This window comes from Lycorma delicatula, chromosome 10 (assembly GCF_047948215.1).
Source record: "Lycorma delicatula isolate Av1 chromosome 10, ASM4794821v1, whole genome shotgun sequence".
Lineage (NCBI taxonomy): Eukaryota > Metazoa > Arthropoda > Insecta > Hemiptera > Fulgoridae > Lycorma > Lycorma delicatula.
In genome coordinates this window covers 44,058,095-44,080,088 of record NC_134464.1, presented here as the reverse complement: position 1 = coordinate 44,080,088, position 21,994 = coordinate 44,058,095, and the positions used below count along the sequence as shown (strand labels likewise).

General features: G+C 28.1%; 1 protein-coding gene and 1 long non-coding RNA gene across 3 annotated transcripts in view; one reads left to right on the top strand and one right to left on the bottom strand.

The window, feature by feature from the left end:
- Positions 1 to 21,994, top strand: part of LOC142331540 (uncharacterized) — an 88,946-nt gene that overhangs the window by 39,684 nt on the left and 27,268 nt on the right. The window lies entirely within an intron of this gene.
- Positions 4,871 to 21,885, bottom strand: LOC142331539 (uncharacterized). Of its 2 annotated transcripts, none has more exons than XM_075377528.1 (6): positions 21,728 to 21,885; positions 17,493 to 17,597; positions 11,464 to 11,560; positions 7,881 to 7,966; positions 5,792 to 5,924; positions 4,871 to 5,524 (listed from the first exon to the last, which is right to left on the bottom strand). In XM_075377528.1, exons 2-6 carry the CDS (start codon positions 17,577 to 17,579, stop codon positions 5,439 to 5,441), a joined length of 489 nt encoding a protein of 162 aa, XP_075233643.1. In that variant the 5' UTR covers positions 17,580 to 17,597; positions 21,728 to 21,885; the 3' UTR covers positions 4,871 to 5,438. The 2 variants fall into 2 exon arrangements, with proteins under 2 accessions (XP_075233643.1, XP_075233644.1); XM_075377529.1 differs by having other exon boundaries at positions 17,493 to 17,593; positions 21,728 to 21,877.

Genomic DNA, 21,994 nt, shown 5'->3' with positions numbered 1-21,994 from the left:
TTATTCTCAGTATTTATGCTAATAAGTAAATCACATTGAAAGATTTTCTTAGATATTTTTACATTCTCAAGTAGTATTTATGTCTATTAACCTTCAATACCATTACTCAAATCCTCATATTGTTACACATATAAAGCAAAAATATTTTCTCGCCGTTTTTCCCTTTTGAGTTTTCTCCAAGTAAATTAAATTTCCAACATTTTTATTCTGAATGTTTTCATTTTCTGCCAAATATTGGCTATATATACATTTAGAAAATAAATTTTATAATTTACTGTCTAATTAACATTTAGAATTATATTTTTTTGTTTAAAATTACATTTTCCTTATATTTAAATTGCATTTAAAATTATATTACATGTAAACTATATGGTTGAATTTTTTATTATCAGCTATAGTATTTCATCAGACAAATATTTTCTGCAAATTAGTTATATTTTCTATTAATTATTTTACATTACCAAATTCTTTGTAATTAAGTACAGTACTGTGAAAAAAAACTAATTCAATTCGGAGTCCTTGATTTAATCTATTTTTATTCAAAACCATTAGATAATGTGGTGGTATTAGCACATTAGTTGATGAGAAAAGGTATGTAAGTAATACGTTTAGATATCCAAACATAGTTATTCATTCTTAATGAAATAATAAAATACAACAAACAGAAACAACTATTTTTGTATTGTTTCTATGGTACAATGGCCTTTCTATCAAGAAAAAATGTCTTTTATGCCCAAAGTTAAAAGAAACAGACTGAATTATTACTATTTTTCGATTCTACCACAAACAAAAAGCAGTAGGAGAATGAATTTTTCGTGAAATTGCACATTCTCACATATTGTAATTGATAATATTACATATATAACTGTAATAGATACTTTTACATAACTTAATGGGTAGCACTGGATGAAAGGTTTATTAGTATACATAAATATTTGGTGACGATTGATCTTCTCTAAATTTAACTGCAGAAAAGATAAGTTTCCGCCAGAGTAAATCATGAATGAGCCAAAACTAATTCTCCTATATAAGATAAAACTGTTTACTTTTTGTCCCCTTACTCTAACTAAACAGATTAATATAAAAGGGATGGTTACAAAACCCACTTCCGATTATAAATCATATAAATTAAGTATAATTAAGTTAAGTAATGAATATTAAATTGTATTATAAAACAATGTTAATATTGGTTCTAGACTATGAATAGATAACCTTAGAGTACAATTATAATTAGTATTAGGATTACTCCATTATTATTAATTTTGTAAAAGTGAAAGAAATAAAAGAATTTGAATTTGAAAAGATACATGAATTTATTCTGGGAGTAGGTATGCATCACAGAATACTGTACATTACCTACTAAGAAATTGAGACTGTTTACAATTACAACTATCAACTTTTAATGATAACATTAAATATACAACTTTTTTTCTTTTTTTTTTGTCTTCAGTCATTTGACTGGTTTGATGCAGCTCTCCAAGATTCCCTATCTAGTGCTAGTCGTTTCATTTCAGTATACCCTCTACATCCTACATCCCCAACAATTTGTTTTACATACTCCAAACATGGCCTGCCTACACAATTTTTCCCTTCTACCTGTCCTTCCAATATTAAAGCGACTATTCCAGGATGCCTTAGTATGTGGCCTATAAGTCTGTCTCTTCTTTTAACTATATTTTTCCAAATGCTACTTTCTTCATCTATTTGCCGCAATACCTCTTCATTTGTCACTTTATCCACCCATCTGATTTTTAACATTCTCCTATAGCACCACATTTCAAAAGCTTCTAATCTTTTCTTCTCAGATACTCCGATTGTCCAAGTTTCACTTCCATATAAAGCGACACTCCAAACATACACTTTCAAAAATCTTTTCCTGACATTTAAATTAATTTTTGATGTAAACAAATTATATTTCTTACTGAAGGCTCGTTTAGCTTGTGCTATTTGGCATTTTATATCGCTCCTGCTTCGTCCATCTTTAGTAATTTTACTTCCCAAATAACAAAATTCTTCTACCTCCATAATCTTTTCTCCTCCTATTTTCACATTCAGTGGTCCATCTTTGTTATTTCTACTACATTTCATTACTTTTGTTTTGTTCTTGTTTATTTTCATGCGATAGTTTTTGCGTAGGACTTCATCTATGCCGTTCATTGTTTCTTCTAAATCCTTTTTACTCTCGGCTAGAATCACTATATCATCAGCAAATCGTAGCATCTTTATCTTTTCACATTGTACTGTTACTCCGAATCTAAATTGTTCTTTAACATCATTAACTGCTAGTTCCATGTAAAGATTAAAAAGTAACGGCGACAGGGAACATCCTTGTCGGACTCCCTTTCTTATTAGGGCTTCTTTCTTATGTTCTTCAATTGTTATTGTTGCTGTTTGGTTCCTGTACATGTTAGCAATTGTTCTTCTATCTCTGTATTTGAACCCTAATTTTTTTAAAATGCTGAACATTTTATTCCAGTCTACGTTATCGAAAGCCTTTTCTAGGTCTATAAACGCCAAGTATGTTGGTTTGTTTTTCTTTAATCTTCCTTCTACTATTAATCTGAGGCCTAAAATTGCTTCCCTTGTCCCTATACTTTTCCTGAAACCAAATTGGTCTTCTCCTAACACTTCTTCCACTCTCCTCTCAATTCTTCTGTATAAAATTCTAGTTAAGATTTTTGATGCATGACTAGTTAAACTAATTGTTCTGTATTCTTCACATTTATCTGCCCCTGCTTTCTTTGGTATCATAACTATAACACTTTTTTTGAAGTCTGATGGAAATTCCCCATTTTCATAAATATTACACACCAGTTTGTATAATCTATCAATCGCTTCCTCACCTGCACTGCGCAGTAATTCTACAGGTATTCCGTCTATTCCAGGAGCCTTTCTGCCATTTAAACCATTTAAATCTTTTAATGATATACAACTAAGATATAATAAATGTAAGTGTTATTTGTAAAGAAAGCTTCTAATATTAAAAAAAAAAAAACAAAGTAAATTAATGATGTGAAGAAATAAAGCACACAACAAATTATAATTAAAAAAATGAATTGCACCTCATTCATGCAATATGCTCTCTATTGAAATACTTTACTATAGTCACATACTGACTTATAATAAAATATAGGCTATACATAACGTGCAAGTCAAGACAAAACCCTGTTCTATAACAAACAGCATGTTGTAGAACTTTGTTCTCAGGTTTCAAACAGCATAAAGACACACAAAGTAATGTTTTTTTAAAGGATTCAACCAATATGTCTCATCAGTCCTATATCACCCTACAATCCCATGAAAACAAAGTTATGCGATACAAATTTCCAGAATGTTTTTTGCTAGTTTTCCATCCTAAATCGGTACTCTGTGGATTTCAAAGGGATTTTTCAAACTATTTTTTTTTTTTTATAGTTTGGATAATATGAAACAATACATTTAACCAATCCCATTGTTGAATAAAAGAACTATTTTGATAGTTCTTACTTTCTTTCTGAAGTAACTTAAAGAACTACTGAACCAATAAACTGTTTTATGGTTATTCCTTCCCAAATAACACAGGCTGATTGAGTAATTACCCATTCCCATCTACCAGTGCACCTAAAAAGGAAATTTTTTATTAATAAGTATGGATAAAATATTGTTTTATTGCAACATACTCATTTCTCACTCAGCTATCAACTTATGGACTATGATCTAATGCATGAGAAACGTAAAATTATGTTGTGTTGCTTTATAACTTTAAACAGCTGTTTAACTTTTAATAAATGGTTCAAGCCTGATGTAGATTCTTGTTCCAATATTGAAATTCATTTAAAGAATACCCATCATATGATAGTGAATTTGAAACAAAAGTAAATACAAAATTGAGTATTTACTCTCTATACTTACATCAAAAGAATAGTACAAAAAAGTGAAAATTATAGGGCAGAGAAGAACTGCTAAAGATGTTAACTAAAGACATTTCATGTTATTCAACCAGTTGCTACTACTAAAACAAGATTGTGAGATATATTATAATTAAATAGTGGAAAATAGTTATTAGAGAAAAATGAGGAGATTTTTAAGATACAGAGTTAAAAATTATAACAATAATAGAAATGGTTCAAAGGATGGATGTTGTATTAGTTGTTATTATACCATTTGTATTATAAAATTTTTCTAATCTTACTTTTGACCACAAAGGCTCAGTAAATGCAAAACTAAAAACAATAAGCTGGAAGCATTTTAGTCATTTATGAATTATTTTAAAGATTTGAAGAATAAAAAAAATTAAAAAAAAAAGATTAGTGAATATGCAGTATAGATGAAAAACTTGAAAACTTTTTCTGAGATAATGATGATCTTTACCATAAGTTATTTTTTGGCCCATTGTTAATTAGTTTCGTTTTGTTTATTTTTTGATGTTGTATTTTCTCACAAATTTAATTTTTTTGTTTCAAATAAATATGTGTAAAACATATATAAGCGTCATGTTCCTTTTTTGTTGTGGTTAAATATTGAATTTAATCGTGAGTACAAAATATGTCACCTTGTCAATTTTAAGGTGCAGTTTCTATAACTTTAGATTAAGAGAGTATTTTTATCATGAAGTAGTTAGTTTACTTATATTAAGTAAACTACTTATAAGTAGTTAGTTTATAATTAATGGTTCTTTCCTTTGTATTTTTTGTTACAAACAATGTGAAGTATCTTTACTTCTCTCTCTTTTTTTGTCACTATTTGTTTTAATTAATTATCTTGTTACTTTAGTATTCAAGTATTTGATTAAATAATTATTTCTTTTATTATTATGATAATCTTCTAAAGTTATTACTTTTAAAAGATTAACTATAGCATTGATGATATTAAAATGTATAAAATCATTAAATAAATCTTCCAATAATATTTATTTTAAATGCAAAGTAAAAAATTACACTTAAATAAAATAAAAGATTAAATAAATAATTAAATATCACTTCTGATGTAAATCCCCAATCCTCATCGTATTTTTGGTAAATTCCAAATTTTTGGATTTAATCTGCAAAACTATTTAAAATGGCTTTATATTATAATTGGATACAGATCTTATCTGTTATCCAATTTATATTAATTAATATTTTATTAAATCCAAACTAACACCTGGGACACATAATGGGCTAGGATTCCTATTTCTCATAAATTTCAGTCTAGTCATGATTCATTTTATCATTTTTATTATTTTTATACATTTAAAGTTAGTAGCAATCATTTTGATGGCATTTTAAAGATTTATTGAAATAAAATTGCATAATGTTTATATATAAAAGTGATAAAAAATTAAATATACAATTTAAATAAGCTTATAATGAGTCATTTAAATTTTACTTTGGTTTAAAATGTGTGTAAAATATATAAATTGTGTATATAAATAAATTAATCTGATAAGCACAAATAAATGTAGATATATTACATTAATTTTACACACTGTAGCCAGTTACACCACTGCCACCTTTAATTTCTCTGTAGTAACTATAAACCACCAGTAAAAAGTATATAGTTAAACCTGAAACAAAAATGAATATATTTTCAAGTTAATTAAGTTTTATTGAGAATTTAATACTACTTTAATAAGATGAAAAAAATTTAAGAAGCTTTTTGTTAATATAAGTTAATGATCTTATACAAACACACATTCATTCACATTATTATCACCATAAATTTTGTTACTAACTAAACATTCTCGAAACACAGAAATCAAAAAATTAATTTTAATATTAGAAATAAGGTTTAAGCTTAAAACTTTAGAAATGAGATTGAGAAATTCACCCACCTACACTGATCAGGCTTTGTAAATCAGTTTTGCTAAAACCTACAGAAGCTGTATCTGTAATTATACATATTATTTCTATAACAATCCCAATTGTAGAAAGTATAATCCATGGACTCATGTAGCCGTGACGCTCCTAGAAGTTGAACATAGAAAGTTTTACTTTAAAGTTCTTTAATAAGATAAAAGTATGAAACAAGATTTAATATTGACTTCTGTGTATGAAATGAATTTAATATATAAATACTGAATACATTTATATTTATTTCTTGACACAGAAATTCAGTATTTATTTTATTTCATTATTTGTCTAATTATCTTACCTTATATGTGTATATGAATGTTTATATATATATATATATATATATATATATATATATATATTTATTTTATTTATATTTATATTTATTTTCAGAAATTTCTTTTATTACATACTTACCACTGTGTTAATTGATCTCAAAATAATATTGTAAAGAAAAAACACAGCTATTGTACACAGTTGTAGAAAGATTTAATAAAATTCCAGTAGTTAACTTACAAGCCTGTATCTTCACTTTGTAAATAATATAATCATACAGAAAAATAAATAAAAATTTTAATGAAGTGTAAATCAGCTAGCTGGAAATATGTGAATTAGAAATTGTGAAATTATTTTTGTAAACATTATAGCCAACTGCTGTAATCTGCTGTCTTTAATTAAATCGTAATTTTCAAAAATTATCTGTTGATCGATCATTTTATTTGTTTCTTTAAATCTATAAATGTAATATTTTTCGAGTGCTTCATTTTTTTGTCATTGCAAATTTCTAAGATTTCTAAATTATTTTTGTAATCTGTGATACTGTGTTTATATTGTAGCAGCCATGTATATTGTGGTCAGCCATGTTAGACACACCCCTTTTTCTTGTTTTTGTAGGCATTATAATGTTCTGTGAATCTTTTTTTTTAATTTGTTAGTTTTATCGATAATAGATATTATTACATTCATTATAATTAATTTTGTATATTCTACTCAAATTTTACAAGCACTGGAGTATAAATCCAACAAGAGGATAATAGAAAAATTGGTTTACGGGAATTTTATTTAATAGAGCTTTTTTAATATTAAAATTAGTGACAGTTTAAATTAAAACTAACTAAATTCTAAAATAGACTTATTCAACTTTATGACAGGAGTCACATCAACTACAAATACATATTACATAAAAAAATTTAAAAAAAGTAGTGAATAAAATAATTTTTTTTAAATTTGAAACTGAATTTAAAATGGCCAGTATGATTGGATTCAAGTGTACATTTTTAAAAATATTTTTTGAAAGAATGCAAAACAAAAACCATAATCAAAATTACTCAAACACTGTTTCAAAAAGTTAATTGTTGATTAAAAGTTAATTTTTTTCACAATTTAGTATATTTTGTTTTTTTAAGTTTAATTTAGTTTGTATTCAAGTAATTTACATGAATCTTTTTAGAATTAAATTTTCTAGATTTCTAATTGAAAAAAATACAGCTTAATTAACCATTTATCAAAGTTTTCTTAGTTACACCCAAAAAAGTATGTACCCCCAATTTTTTTGTTTAACATCAATTATCTGTAAAACTAATAGTTCTGGGACCCTTTTTTTAAATATTTTCGAGTCAAAAACCATAAGAAACAACTAAATTTGTTCCTTAATTTACCTTACCAGAATTTCAGGAAGTATTCATTTACCCAGGGAAACCAAAATCCAGGTGAAATTTTTGCTAGCTGTGGCACTAATGAAGCATTTTTAGGCCTATGTTTATATGAACTTCTTTTTCCTATTTTTAGCTATATAATCAGTTCTGGAGATATTGTCGTATAGTTTTGAATCACCCTTATGTATCCCAGTTTTTAACATTCAAGTATTTATATTTTATAAAATTTAGATTTGATATTAATGAAAGAAGTTTCAAATCAGATGTAAAACTAGAGGAATGTAATGCATCAATAAAGGATGCAAGATTGAAAACAATTATTCTAAATTTAAAAGATTTGCTGAATATTCAGAGCATAGAACTTAAAACACAAAAAATTATTTATAACTGAGCAAAAATAAATGCTAATTCTTACCTTATAAGTACCAAATAGTAACAACAAGCTTACAATGGTTAGTAATAAATACAAAATAGCAAGAATAATCACAATTGCCTCAAAACCTGAAATAAAAAAGTATAAAATCAAAATCAATATACAATATTTTTAAAATACACTGCAAAGAATATAAACAGATTATTGGGTTTCCAAATCCTTTTATTTAATGTTTTGTGTTTTGTAGTTTTGATCAAGATCAATTTAAAATAAATTGTTAGTTAATAAATAATAATTTAATTAATAGGTAAAAGAATTAGAACTAAATTAGGATTTTTTTGTAGCCTTCAATACAATTTTTTTTATTCTGATACTGGTTTTGAAGATTACTATTTGTCATATGCATTTTCACCGATAGATAAATATCTGACACAAATTTTTATGCTATGTCTAAAAATTATACATAGATATATTAAAATTGACTGTTTTAACGTATGTATATTAAAATTGACTTTGTTAATGTATGTATCATTATCAAAATTGCGTCTAGTTTATTACTTTGGATATAATTTTTAAAATGTTCATACTTTTACCAGTGTCTGTGTATAAATTAATCTCTGTGTGCTGCTGTAAACCTACTTCTGTAAACTGATTTGTAAAGAAGTTTGAATGCATTTTGTATACATCAAAATCCTTAAAATTTTAATAAATATTTTTTGTAAAACTATTTCATATGGATTAGTTTAATCAATATAATAGTTGCATATTAGTTGCAATTTAAATAAAAATACATAATAAAACAGTTTTAAAAATACAAAAAGTATTAGAGAATTAATTATAATACTTAATCAATAAATTATAATACTTAAAAAAAATAAATATTCAAAGTTAAAGATACTGAATAAATTAGCATAATACTGAGTAAGTCATGGGAATTTGAAGATTTTAAAAATGACAAAAAATATAATTTACCTAAGTAGGTTTTAATTTTTAATAACAGAAATACATCATTTATTGGTGTAACTTCATTTTTTAGATAACAACTGACAATTTTTCTGTATAATGTTGTAATCAATTCCACAATCTCCCAACCATTGCTTGCACCTTCTTGTGTGGAATTGCTGTGATTTCTTTTTGTATAAAGGCTGAGTTGGTTAATGTCAACCTACTAATGAATACTCTAGTCTTGAGATACCACCATAGAAAATAATCAGATCCTGACAGATCTGGAGAATGTCGAGACCATATGACAACTTTCTCGCACCATCCCTGAAAATCTCTCACCCCACCACATTCCCACAATGACGTAGTTCCTGAACTGCTCTCTCTCTTTGCTCTTGGACAAAGAGATCTTGTAACATCATTGTGTACCACTCAGAACTGACCATATGACTTTCTTCATTGAAGAGATAAGGGACTAGATTCCAAAACTCACTAGACAGTTACAAGTACTGTAAAAAGGACACATATGTAGCCGCTTAGGATTCATGTCAGATAGTTACAAAAATTTTGTTTGTTCACTGTGTCCGATAAATGAGAATGTGGTTCAGTAATCAGTTGCCGGATTAGTTCATTGGTAAACAAAGTACATAATATGTCCCCCAATTTATGTCACGCTTACTAAGATCTTGTAGTATTACCTGCTGACTCTGTCAGTATTTGAAGGAGTTTTTACATAATGCAAAGGACCTGGTGGTTCATTTTTTGTTGCAGAAGCAGTAATTCATTAACAACTTGATCATATTGCAGCTAAGAACTATCATGACGTAGAATATTGAAATGCCCACAGAATAACCACTGCGTAATTACAACTGAATTGTTAATTTTTAAAGTACGTTCCCATTATGACCAAAATAAATTTTTACATTTCCACTATGAGTGAGTCATTAACTCTTAGCATGTACTAATGATGCGTCAAACATCTACAATATATTATATTGCTGTCATTCAATTTCAGGCAGTTAACTTGGATTAGTTTAGGTTGTGCCATACTTAACCCACTCGGTTGGTCTATTGATGAATGCATCTTCACAAATCAGCTGATTTCAAAGTCGAGAGTCTAAAGTTCAAATCCTAGTAAAGGCAGTTACTTTTATATGGATATGAATACTAGATCGTGGATACCAGTGTTCTTTGGTAGTTGGGTTTCAATTAACCACACATCTCACGAATGGTCAAACTGAGACTGTACAAGACTACATTACCATTAACACTCATACAAATCATCCTCTGAAGTAATATCTGAACGGTAATAACTGAAGGCTAAACAGGAATTGAAGGTGTAGTTAACAAGATAATTAGATAAAATCTTCAGATGGGTACAATTTCATCTAATGAAAAGTTCACCGTGGAAGAAAACGTAAAACCAGCGTAAAAGATGCATTTTATTTACAATAAATAAAATTAATAGTTCTGATTTATATAAAGACTTAGAATTAGCTGGTGTGAAAATTCATGAATCTACTGTACTGACACAAAGGCCTATAATAAAACAACTTGTTACAGACACCATGAAGAAGAAAAGGCTTTTTTTGGGGAAAAAATACAAATACTGGAGGGCTGAAACTTTGAGAGAAGTCCTTTTCTCTGACAAGAGTCAATTTCTTGTTAAGGGCATAAACATGTCACATGTGCAAAGAAGCAATGATGAATGGGTCTTGCCAAAACACATCAAACAAGTTTTAAAGCATCTTTTAAAGGAGATGCTTCAGCTACTTTGGACCTAAAACTTTAGTACCCATCTCGGGGATGATGAACAGTGAAAAGTCCATCCTATCATTGGAAAATAGGGGTCCAACAAAATTTCAAAGAAAAGATTTGGCCCCTTGCCACTCATCAAAGGAAGTTAAGCTTTTCATGTCTCAAAAAGGGATTCATTGTTTGGTATTATTAATATATTATTTATTACAGTTTTATGAATTAATACATAGTTTTATTACACAGTATTATTAATACAGGCCTGGAAATTTACCAGACCTGAAGCCGGTTGAAAATTTGTGGGCCGTTGTGAATTAATTCTAAAATTTACTATAATAACACTATATATTCTTTATATATAATAAATTTTATTATTTTTAAAAATATACTCTTATCCACATTAATTTGCCCAAGACTGAATAGATATATATATATATATATAATTATCCCAATTACAAAACGCTATATAGACTCTGCAGTCCAACTGTAGATTCCACTTATGTTATGGTATTTATTTGTATGGAAATTTATGTATAGCCTAATAATAATTTTTCAAGTGGCTATGCCACTTTCAAGACAATTCTAGGTTCTTCATAATTATGTATGCAGACCTATATTGCATGTGAGTAGGTGGAACTCATAATAAAACTGTGAAGAATTAAAATAGTCTGTTATAACGTAATGTTCATTGGCACTGGAAGATAAATGTACTGTATTTCAGAAATACAGAAATTCTTTTGTAAACAAGACCAACTTACTATGAAGTAGCAATATTTACCAGTTTTGGGTAAGACAACTTTGAGGTATGACTTTAATACTCAATGTCAAATTGGCTGAGATAAAAGTATTTGGTTAAACATTAAAATTAGTATTTTGGTTTAATTAATATGATTTTTTTTTAAATCTTAACTTTAACCTTAAAACTTACCCTTGTCTGTATCTGGTGATGCTGTAGCAATACTTTTAGAGTCTTTGAATGCAAATTCTACTGCAATCAATGTTACAAGTATAATTAAATCCCTTACCTGTAAAAAAAAAATATAAATTTTTCAAACCAAAAATTTTAAATAAAGTGGAAGGTATAATAAAAATTAATTATAACAGAACAAAATCGAATTATAAAATTAATTTATTCTAAATTTTAGTCTGGTTGAAATTTTTGACACAAAATAACTAAAGAACCAGTGAAACAAATTCAGGGTTTGGCTGTTCAAAAATAAGCGATGGAAGAACAGATTTAACTGAAGCAAAAATTAAAATAAATATGAAAGATAAATTTGCATTTGAAGTGACATAACATCTGTTATAATGTGGGGATTCTCTTTATTTCCTTATAATTTATAGAAATTTGTGTGTCCATTTATCGATGTAGGTTAATACTGTAGATTTCTTTTAGTTTTATTTTTTTATCTACATTCAAAGATATCACTACGTTATATATTATATGTAAATCAGGATATTCATTTACTTGTTTGAATATAAATGCTGGTTGTTCTGAAAGATTTTTTTATCGTTTTTATTAAATTGTTTGATTACTTTTAGGCATAAATTAATCCAGATAATCCTATTTTTGAGTGAGCAGTAAGGACATAATCAGAAAGAATTTCTAAAATCTACATTTCATTTTACATTTCATAATCTGAAAGCAAGTAATTTTTCAGATTTTAATTTTTCATGTATTAATATTCTGAATTGTAGACTAACCCATGTTTGGCATATGTTTTATCCACATGGATGACATTTATAAAATGGAGTATATTTATTTTGCTGTTTAATTTATGAAAATCAGTTAAAATGCCCCAAAACAAAAAATGAGATATAATTAAAAATTTTATTGTACCACTAACTTCAGGGTTAAATGTTGTAGTGGACACTAGTGAAGAAACAGATTTTGAATAAGCTCCCACCACGTAATACTGGTTAATGTCCACATATTGTCAAATGGGTCAAAGCCTTCTACAAAAGGAATTAGTCAGGTATGGCAGGATTGCTGCCAAACCTGACCCTTGAATTAGGGCAAGAAGAATTTTACTAGTTACAGCAGGTATCTCCAGAGGTGAAATGGAATTTGAATATTCAGGAGTTACATTGTCAGTAGATGGTTGGAATGATACTGGTATATTAAAGATAACTGAAAGGGGAAAATCTGTAATTTACCAACTTCACTCATTGCAATGGAACAGAAAATTATTTAAAGGTACTAACAGCACATATAAAGTCACTTGTGATAAACAACATGACATACTGAACTGCAATTACCGGATGAACAAATAAAGAAGTGTTAAGTCACAACAGAAATGGTGTACTGGTAGAAGTGTTAAACTTTCTAGATTGTGTGAGAAAAAAGAATATTTGAAAACTCATGTGGGTCAACATGATAATATCTTCAAAGCAGTTCACCCGTATGCAATGAATGTGTAGGATAGAAGATTGCCAAAGCGAGTTCAGAAGTGGTAACCGAAAATCAAGGACATTAAGGGCAGTAACAGAGCACTGACTGAGGAAATAGAAGAAGCCATATAAACAAATGGATAAGGAAAGTCTGAAACTAACAGCATAGAGGATAGATTAGAGAAAATGGCCATAACAGCTATAACTGTTATTATACATGTATACACACACATCATAAATTTCATGGAGAGGTAAGTGATGTATTTTTTGTAGAAACCATTATTTATATACTGAATAAATAATAATAATTATTATTATAAATATAAAATTAAAAAGAGCTTTCCAATATATTATTTGATTTCCTCAAATGTTTTCAAATATTCTGCTATCTTCAGGAGGAATTAATAATAATTTAGAACTAAAATATATAAAAAGTATAAAATTCACATGATAAATTAGACATACAATTAATTGTCATAAGATAAAAATTTTGTAAATGGTAAAGTCATAATTTAAATTAAAATAATTACATTAAGTGTCACAATTATTATGAATTGTTTTGATTGTGGAATCAATTTAGCCAACTTAATAATTTGTTGTTTATTATTTGTTTATATAAAATGTCATCTTCAAATCATTTATTCATTTGTTATTATTATTATTATGTGTGGAATTTTTCAAGATTATATAAAAATTATTAGAGTAACCCAATATTTCCATGAATATATCTGGATTATAACTATGGTTAGAATCCAAAATATGTTCAGCAAAATTCAAACGGTCTTTATTTTCTTTGTTATGCAATTGATATGTTCTTTAGCTCTAATTAAAAAGGAAGGAGTAGTCATACCAGTAAATTGTATACCACACTCTTCACATTTTAAACTGTATATACACCTTGTCCATTCAAATTATATTTATTTCCAGTTATTAAGGTTTTAGTTGGATCTCTATTATTTATGTAATTTATGATTTTATTGTTTGTAGTATATGCTGTCTTTAAATTAATTGATTTATATATTTTATTAAATTTTATTCTATTTTTACATATTCATTTCCTGAGTTATTATGTTTTACTTTTATTTTTTCTCTTATATATAATTTATTTTTTAATTTGAAATATAATTTGTCTATTAAATCATCATTATATCCATTCAATTTGGCAAAGAAAAGCTTAATAACTATTATGCCTAAATTTGGAAGATGCACCTTAGTTTCATGTTAACTTTGCATTTTATACAATACTGAAGCAGATCAAATTGTTTGTATTTGTGTCAATCACCATGTTAGCTCATCCCCACACTTGTGTCTATTTTTCTGTTTATACAGGATACTACACATGATTGACAAAACCTGGTTAAATGAAAACTGCATAATGATTTTATTTTTACTAAACTCTCTAATTTAGATTTTAAATGAATATTACGTATTTGCTTGAAATTTTTACCAGTAGATTGCTCCCATTAAGAAAAGTAACAAGGCAAAAATATATTAACCACTTGCTTATTAATTAATTTTTTGTAAAGTTATATGTTCATATTACATTAGCAAAAACTTTCAGTGGGCAAAGATAAAATATGAAACAACTTTATATGAAAAGTTTTTTTCTATTGAACGGAAATATGAAGGTCTCGCCTACCTTTTATCAAAAATGTACTTTACACTTAAATGAGTGCATATACCCACCCAAGTGTAAAATACTTTTCATACAGTTTTTAATTCTCCAAATAACATACATGATATACATTGCTATACATTTAATTTATTGTTTTTTTTTAAATTGAATGTTTCTGTGAATTCCATGTGTTCAAGTGGTTTACATCTTGGTTTTTATGCACTATATGTAAACGTTACATATTCCGGTTAATATAGTGAGATCACTTTATTGTGAACATCATGATACTATACACTATAATTCTGCTATGGACTATAATACAGAGATATTCACATTGATTTGATTCATGGAATGTAGTTACATAAAACTGGTAACGTCTTATAGCAAGTATTGGAAATGTCCACCATTTTGCTGCAGGCAGGTCCAAACCCTTTGCACCGTATTTCTTGATACCCCTTTGTAGAACATCAAGGCTAATGGAATTCACACCAAAAAATATGGTGCAAAGGGTTCGAACCTTCTTTCTTTTTCTGTTTAGCCCCCAGAACCACCATAAGGTATTACTTAAAAGGATGAATGAGGATATGTATTTAGGCGTAAATGAAGTATAGTAATGTACAATCTCAAATTGACCATTCATGAGATGTGTGGTTAATTGAAACCCAACTACCACAGAACACCAGTATGCATGATCTAGAATTCAAATCCACATAAAAATAACTTCCTTTACTAGGATTTGAAACTTAGAACTCTTGACTTTGAAATCAGCTGATTTGCAATGATGCGTTCAGCACTAGACCAATCCAGTGGGTTGATGGGTTTGGACCTACCATCAGGAAAACGGTGGACATTTCCAACACTTGCTGTAAGGTATTACCGGTTGTACTACATTCCATGAATCTAATCAAACGTGAATATCTCTGTATTACAATCCATAGTGGAATTAGTGCATGGTATCATGTATAAAATGTATAGCATGGTATATGTGCACGATAAAATGGATCTCGTTATCTTTGTATGGGCATCATGTTTCTATGATATTATTTGAAAATCTGATTTTGCTGTTATTTTTAGTGTTGTATGAATTTCCTGTATTTGAATGAATGTCTGTCTAATCATGTCACAACATTACAGTTAACACAATCACTCTTGTTTAATTTGCATACTTATTGAACAGTTGTGTTTGGCAGCATTTGCTTTCATTGTTTGCTGTATGAACTTGTACTATAGTAATCTGCTGTAGTATTTTGTACTGTATCACTTAACAAGTACCTTCTTTCCTGAAAATTTTTGATAATTTTGTACAATTGTTGGTTGGCATATCTAATGTTTTTAGAATTGGTTTTACTGTGATGTATTTTCTTTGACTAGGTGTATTTTTGATTATGTTCCAATATCTTACAGGGAAAGTTGTCTCCAAGAGACCTGTAGACCTGTGCTAGATGTTTTATTACACTGTACTCTTCATTATAATTGTTGGCTGACAAAAGTGTGTCGATTAGGCAATGTAACATACTAAAAAAATTGCATGTATTTGTTGTGTTTAGAGAGTAGTATGTTTTAAACAGTTGTAGTAGGTTTTCTATACATTTTGTCCATAAAATAATTGTGGAGTTTTATTTTGTTATAACTTTGCAACAAAACATTGTATATAGATAAACTATACATTAAACCAAAGAGAAGTACTCCAAGTTTCTTACCTGTTCAGTAAATTTCAATGTATGCTTCCTTAATCACCCTACAAGCATAAAAGCAATATTCAGTATCTTGCCATACATGGCAGAGAATTTAAATGTTCCAGATTTTTAACTTGAATGGAATACACTTGAGTTTTTACATAACCCCAAAAACAGAAATCCAGGGGGTCAGGTCTGGAGACGATGGGGGCCAGGCAATCCACCCTTCGCTGAGAAAATGTTTCATTAAGAAATCCTGTATAATTGCAGAAAAAATGTGGAGGAGCTACATCTAACTGGAAAATGGAATTCTCTGGTATTTGGGGCACTGCAAACCCTTCAAACATATCCAGGAAGACGCTCCCAATTATTTTTTTCAGCAGAAAAGAAAAGGCCAATAACTCTGTTTTGTCCAGTAGCTCGCTACACATTCACTTATTCACTTTCACGCTGATGTTCAATAACAGCACGTAGAAGTTCAGTACCCCACATATTACCATTATGCCAATGTACTCGTCCAAAAACATGAAATGTTGCTTCATCACTGAAAATGAACTTGTTTAAAAAATCATCATCCTGTTTTAGCTAATTCAGAATGTCTTCAGCAAAATCAAATTGTTTCACTTTGTCCTGTCCTATGTATAAAGTTGTTGAAGCACCTAAACTTTGTGCGCAGTGAAACGTAACCGTGTTTTTAACTCATTGTGAGCAGTTGTTTTAGGAATGCCTAACTAGAATACTTCTTCACAGATTTTTTTGGGCTACGCAAGAAACTTGTTCACACTGCTTCAGTTGTTTCATCAAACAGTGATGGCCATCCTGGACGTGTTCGCTTCAGTAGGCTACTGTTTCTTTAAGTTTTTTGTCCCATAGTCAAATGTTATTTTCATGCAGGGGGTTCATTGTGTACACACGATGGTATTCACTATTCATGCCTAACACGTATAACTGACTCAAACATAGCAAGCCACAAGACACATTGAACCTTCCTCTGTACCGCAAACATGACCAATTCACATATGCTAACTTTTTCACACATAAACTTGGAGTATCTCTCTTTCATTTAATGTACAGTTCATCTCTCTACAGTGCTTTGTTCCAAAGTTATAACCATTAAAACCCCACTATTATTTTACGGACATGCTGTATATTTTTAAATTAAACATGTTTTTTTTATTTATTAGTTCTGAAAAATATCCATTATTTGAATATGGAGTTGTTTAATATTTTGTTAAAAGGATATTATCATTTAATAAAAAATAATGGTATACATACAAATGAAAACCATCCAATAATTGTAGTTCCTGTTTTCAAAGAGCAACCGCAACAGCACTGATCAAGCATTGGAATAGACAAACCCATGTTTATTTATAAATCTAACTGAAACAAAATAATAATTATAATTTTTTTAATAGCTTATAATAAATAATAAGTAAAGCTAAAACTATTGATATTTTATTTATATCAAAATAAACTATTCAGCAGCTATCAGTTGAAATAGATAAGCATTAAAAGAGCAGCTATATAATTTTATAAAAGTTTTTTATACAAAATATTTAGGTTTACTAATTGATTGATAGTAGATAAAAATCAGAATTTTAAAGCTAATTATATTATGTTTTAACCACTGTTGAAAACAAGGATTTTTAAAGTAATAAGATTTCATCCTCTCAAGTAAGTATTTCAAAGATAATAGTCTTCCAATCAGATCACTGATTGGTTCTAAGTGTAAGTGGTCATCAAATTCAGAAAATGATTTTATTTGAGAGTATAGATTAAAATTGAACAGAACAGGGTAAATATAGCAAGAATTAAAGAAGAATGAAATATTGAATAATTGAGGATAATTTGAGAACTAACTTTCTTGTCAAAAAGGGTGCAATGAAACTACTGAATTCAGTAAAATTACTGTATCATTAGCTTAAAATCTCAGTAAAATTATTAGTTTCTGATGAAAATAATAAATACTGGAATGTGCAACCTTCTAATAAATTTTATATTGCCTTTATTGAAAAGCCCAGTAATGATTCATTTCTTAGACTAGTCAAGGTCTTAGGAAATAATTAGTTTGTTAGCAAAACATAATCTTCAGATTGCATCTGAAAACTGTGGAACTTCTTCATATTACTCAGATGTAGATTATAACAGATTAACAAAACCAGTAATGTAAACCTTGTAATATGAAGCGCTCAAAAACCTTGTAATATGAGGCACTCAAAAATCAGAAGAATATAAATTTTAGAGTGTTGTCTCTTCTTCTAGTAAAAATACAAAGTTCAGAACTTGACTTATCAGGTATCCATATTTTGGACACAATAAATCCATACTGACAAGAGCGAATTTTCATACTTGTATGTTACTGCATTTCATAATTGTTTTTACAATATTTTCATTAAAATCCAAGAGCAAGTGCTCAATTTCTTTATTTCACAGATTTTTATATAAAAGCAGAAAACTGCAGTATTTATTTGCAATATCTTATAGAAAAACACATAAAAATGGTAATTTTTTTTGTTTTACTGTATATTTCAAAAATTATGCATGCATGCTAATATAAATAATACAGACAAAAAGATAGCAAAAATGCTTACTGTTTGATATATATTACAATATATATATTTTTTTTTTATTTTTAATAAATTAAGTATTTTATAGATGTTTTAATAAATTCAAATCCAAAAATATTACAATGAAATTGTAAATCGTACCATGAGAGTCTCGCAGATAAGAAAATGATACAGAAATAAAAAATCGGTGCGAGACTACATTTCTATTATCAAAATTTATTATTAATTTAGAATTCTGTTTTTAAAAAAATACCTGTAAATATGTATATAATAAATATACAATAATAGATAATAATAAATATTTAAACGTTTCATATAATAAGCAAAAAGTAGAAAATTTGTTACAAAACTCTTACCGGCCCGATTTCATTTATTAAACTCATATAATTAGCAGGGGGTAGTATAAAGTCATTACCACAATTTTGGTTAAATCTAATATCACTAATAAGTCAACATGCAATATAAACGCTAATAGATGATACATTTGTGGCAGAAAATTTATTATTGTCAGATTTAACCAAAATTGAGGTAATGACTTTATACTACCCCTGGTAATTATGAGTTTAATTAATGAATCAGGCCAGTAACAGTTTTGTAACAAATTTTCTATTTTTTGCTTATGGAACCCTTAAAGTATTTTATTATCTATTATTGTATATTTATTGTCTACATACAGGTATTTTTTTAAAAACAGAATTCTAAATTAATAACAGATTTTAATAATAGAAATGTAGTCTCGCACCTTTTTTTATATCACTATCATTTTGATATCTTTTCTTTCTTCTTTTTCCTGTTTAGCCTCCGGAAACTACCGTTTAGATAATACTTCAGAGGATGAATGAGCATGATATGCATGAGTGTGAATGAAGTGTGGTCTTGTACATTCTCAGTTCGACCATACCTGAGATGTGTGGTTAATTGAAACCCAACAACCAAAGAACACCGGTATGCACGATCTAGTATTCAAGTCCGTGTAAAAATAGCTGGCTTTACTAGGACTTGAACGCTGGAACTCTCGACTTCCAAATCAGCTGATTTGGGAAGACGCGTTAACCACAGACCAACCACTGAAATATAGAAATACTGGAATGGGAACTGCCTATGTCCAACGTGAGCGGAAAACGAACGTGAGACAGATTAATTTTAGAGGTATAGTTGTCATTGTCGCACACTGCAGCGCATGCGCATTGTACCAAACGTACCGTTCCTTCAGAAAGCGATTCCATAAAACTTAATTGTAGTTAATATTAAGTGATAAAATCTCATAATTCTATTTAATTAATAGAAAATTTTCATTGCTTATGAATATTAAATAAATGTTGAGTTAATCATTTTATCATATAAATGTTTTTATAAAAACTTTCTACAATAACTTGAATTATGAAAGATAACTTGCGATTTGTGATGAGAGAGATCGTCTTAAACTTTTTGAACGGACTGTAGACAAAGAGAAGTATACCTCTAAATCAGCTATCTTTGTTGGCACGGATTTCTAACGCAAGTGCACATTCCAGTATTTCTATATTTCAGTGAGACCAACCCAGTGGGTATCATTTTGATATCTGCGAGACTCTTACCGTACGGTTTACCATTTCATTGTATTTTTTTTTATCACTGCGTTTTGTTAAATTATTCTTTTATTTTTTTTAATGAATTACTAATTGTTATTTTATGAATTTAAAATGTATTGCTTTTCTAGAACAAACAAATATACATTTTTTTTTAATTTCTCAGCCAATTATTATTATTATTTTTTTGATAGTCATATCATTCACTTCTACCATATTTTTCATTTTTTAATAAAACTAGTATAATAAACCTTCACTAATTGAAGATACGTGATGTCAAATGGTTCTAGTTGTAGAATAAAATTTTTTGTACGCTATCTAGTAGTATCAAGTACTGGTATCTAGCGACGCGATTCATAAAGCCACATTTTTTAGGTAAAGTGACAAATTCGGGTCCCGTGGTTCATTAAATTGAAGAGAAAAATGTTGTCTAACAAAATTCGAGGTATGTTTTAAAAGTATTCTTTAATACAAATCTAACTGAACAGAAATATAATATTTTCATGATTTTTTTTTATTTGTTTCCACATTTTTATTTCACTTTTAGGTTAGATCATGTGTAGAACTGTAACCAGTTCATTGGCTTCGGCGTGCCGACCAGTTCTTCTGCGGGCTGTACCAGCGAAGTTTGAACGAACTTCTTGATAAAAAATAAGTCAGCTTCCGATGTAAGGGGATTGTCTATGACTTCATTTGGAAGGTTTTGGGTTCAAATCCCAGTTGCCATAAAAAGTTTTTTATGCTACAAATTTCATTCCTTTATTCCGTTTAGAAAACTGACATCAGATATGAATTACACCAAAAGACTTTGAAAGTATAAAATAAAAGTAATATGATAAAAAAATATTCAAATAGAAGACAAAAAAAAAAGCAGGCAAATTACTGCGTAACTTTCCCACCAATACTGATCAAGTCATGTATACCAAAATTAAGATTTAGGCATTGAGATTCCCAAATTTCAAGTAAAAAGCTTTTGATTTTAGTTTGTGGGAAAAATTTATTTATAAAGAAGTGATCCCTGACAAAAAAAAATTTTAAAGAGAATTGTGTAAAATATTGAAAAAAATCTGACAACACAGTTGTAGGACTTCCTGTCACGTGGCTTACACAAAACTTAATTTAAAATATTTATGATTTTATTTAAATATAATATTTTTTGTTTATTTAATTCAATGATTACTAACTAAAGCGCGCATGCATACATTATTTCATTCATGCGGGTGTGGTGGTACTAGAATATACAAATATACAATACATTTTATACATACTCATGTTTTGCACGGGTAAAATTTATTTATAAATATTAACTACAATGCAGTAAAGATATAAGAACAAAGTATTAATTTATATAGCTATATAATGAATAAATGTTTACCTGAAATGTGTACAGACAAATCCTAATAATTCAATATAAATGATTAAACCCAAATAATTTTTAATAATAATCTGCAGATGATTATTTTGTGAATGCAAAGGAACAAATAATGTTTTCAACTGTAATTATCTACACTATATGAATGAGGCAAAAATTTTATATGCAATGATTCATTGTGTCATCAATATATTTAATCACTTTGTTATCTTTCTAAATTACATTTTAAGGTTGTAATAATTTTTGTAATCTTTATCACTTGAAAATATT

Coding starts and splice junctions, on each gene's coding strand:
- LOC142331539 (XM_075377528.1), bottom strand. CDS start 17,579: ATGGGTTTGTCTATTCCAATGCTTGATCAGTGCTGTTGCGGTTGCTCT. Junction 5,925..7,880: donor TACTATTTGGTACTTATAAG/GTAAGAATTAGC, acceptor TTCAACTTCTAG/GAGCGTCACGGCTACATGAG. Junction 5,525..5,791: donor ACAAAGCCTGATCAGTGTAG/GTGGGTGAATTT, acceptor TTTTTGTTTCAG/GTTTAACTATATACTTTTTA.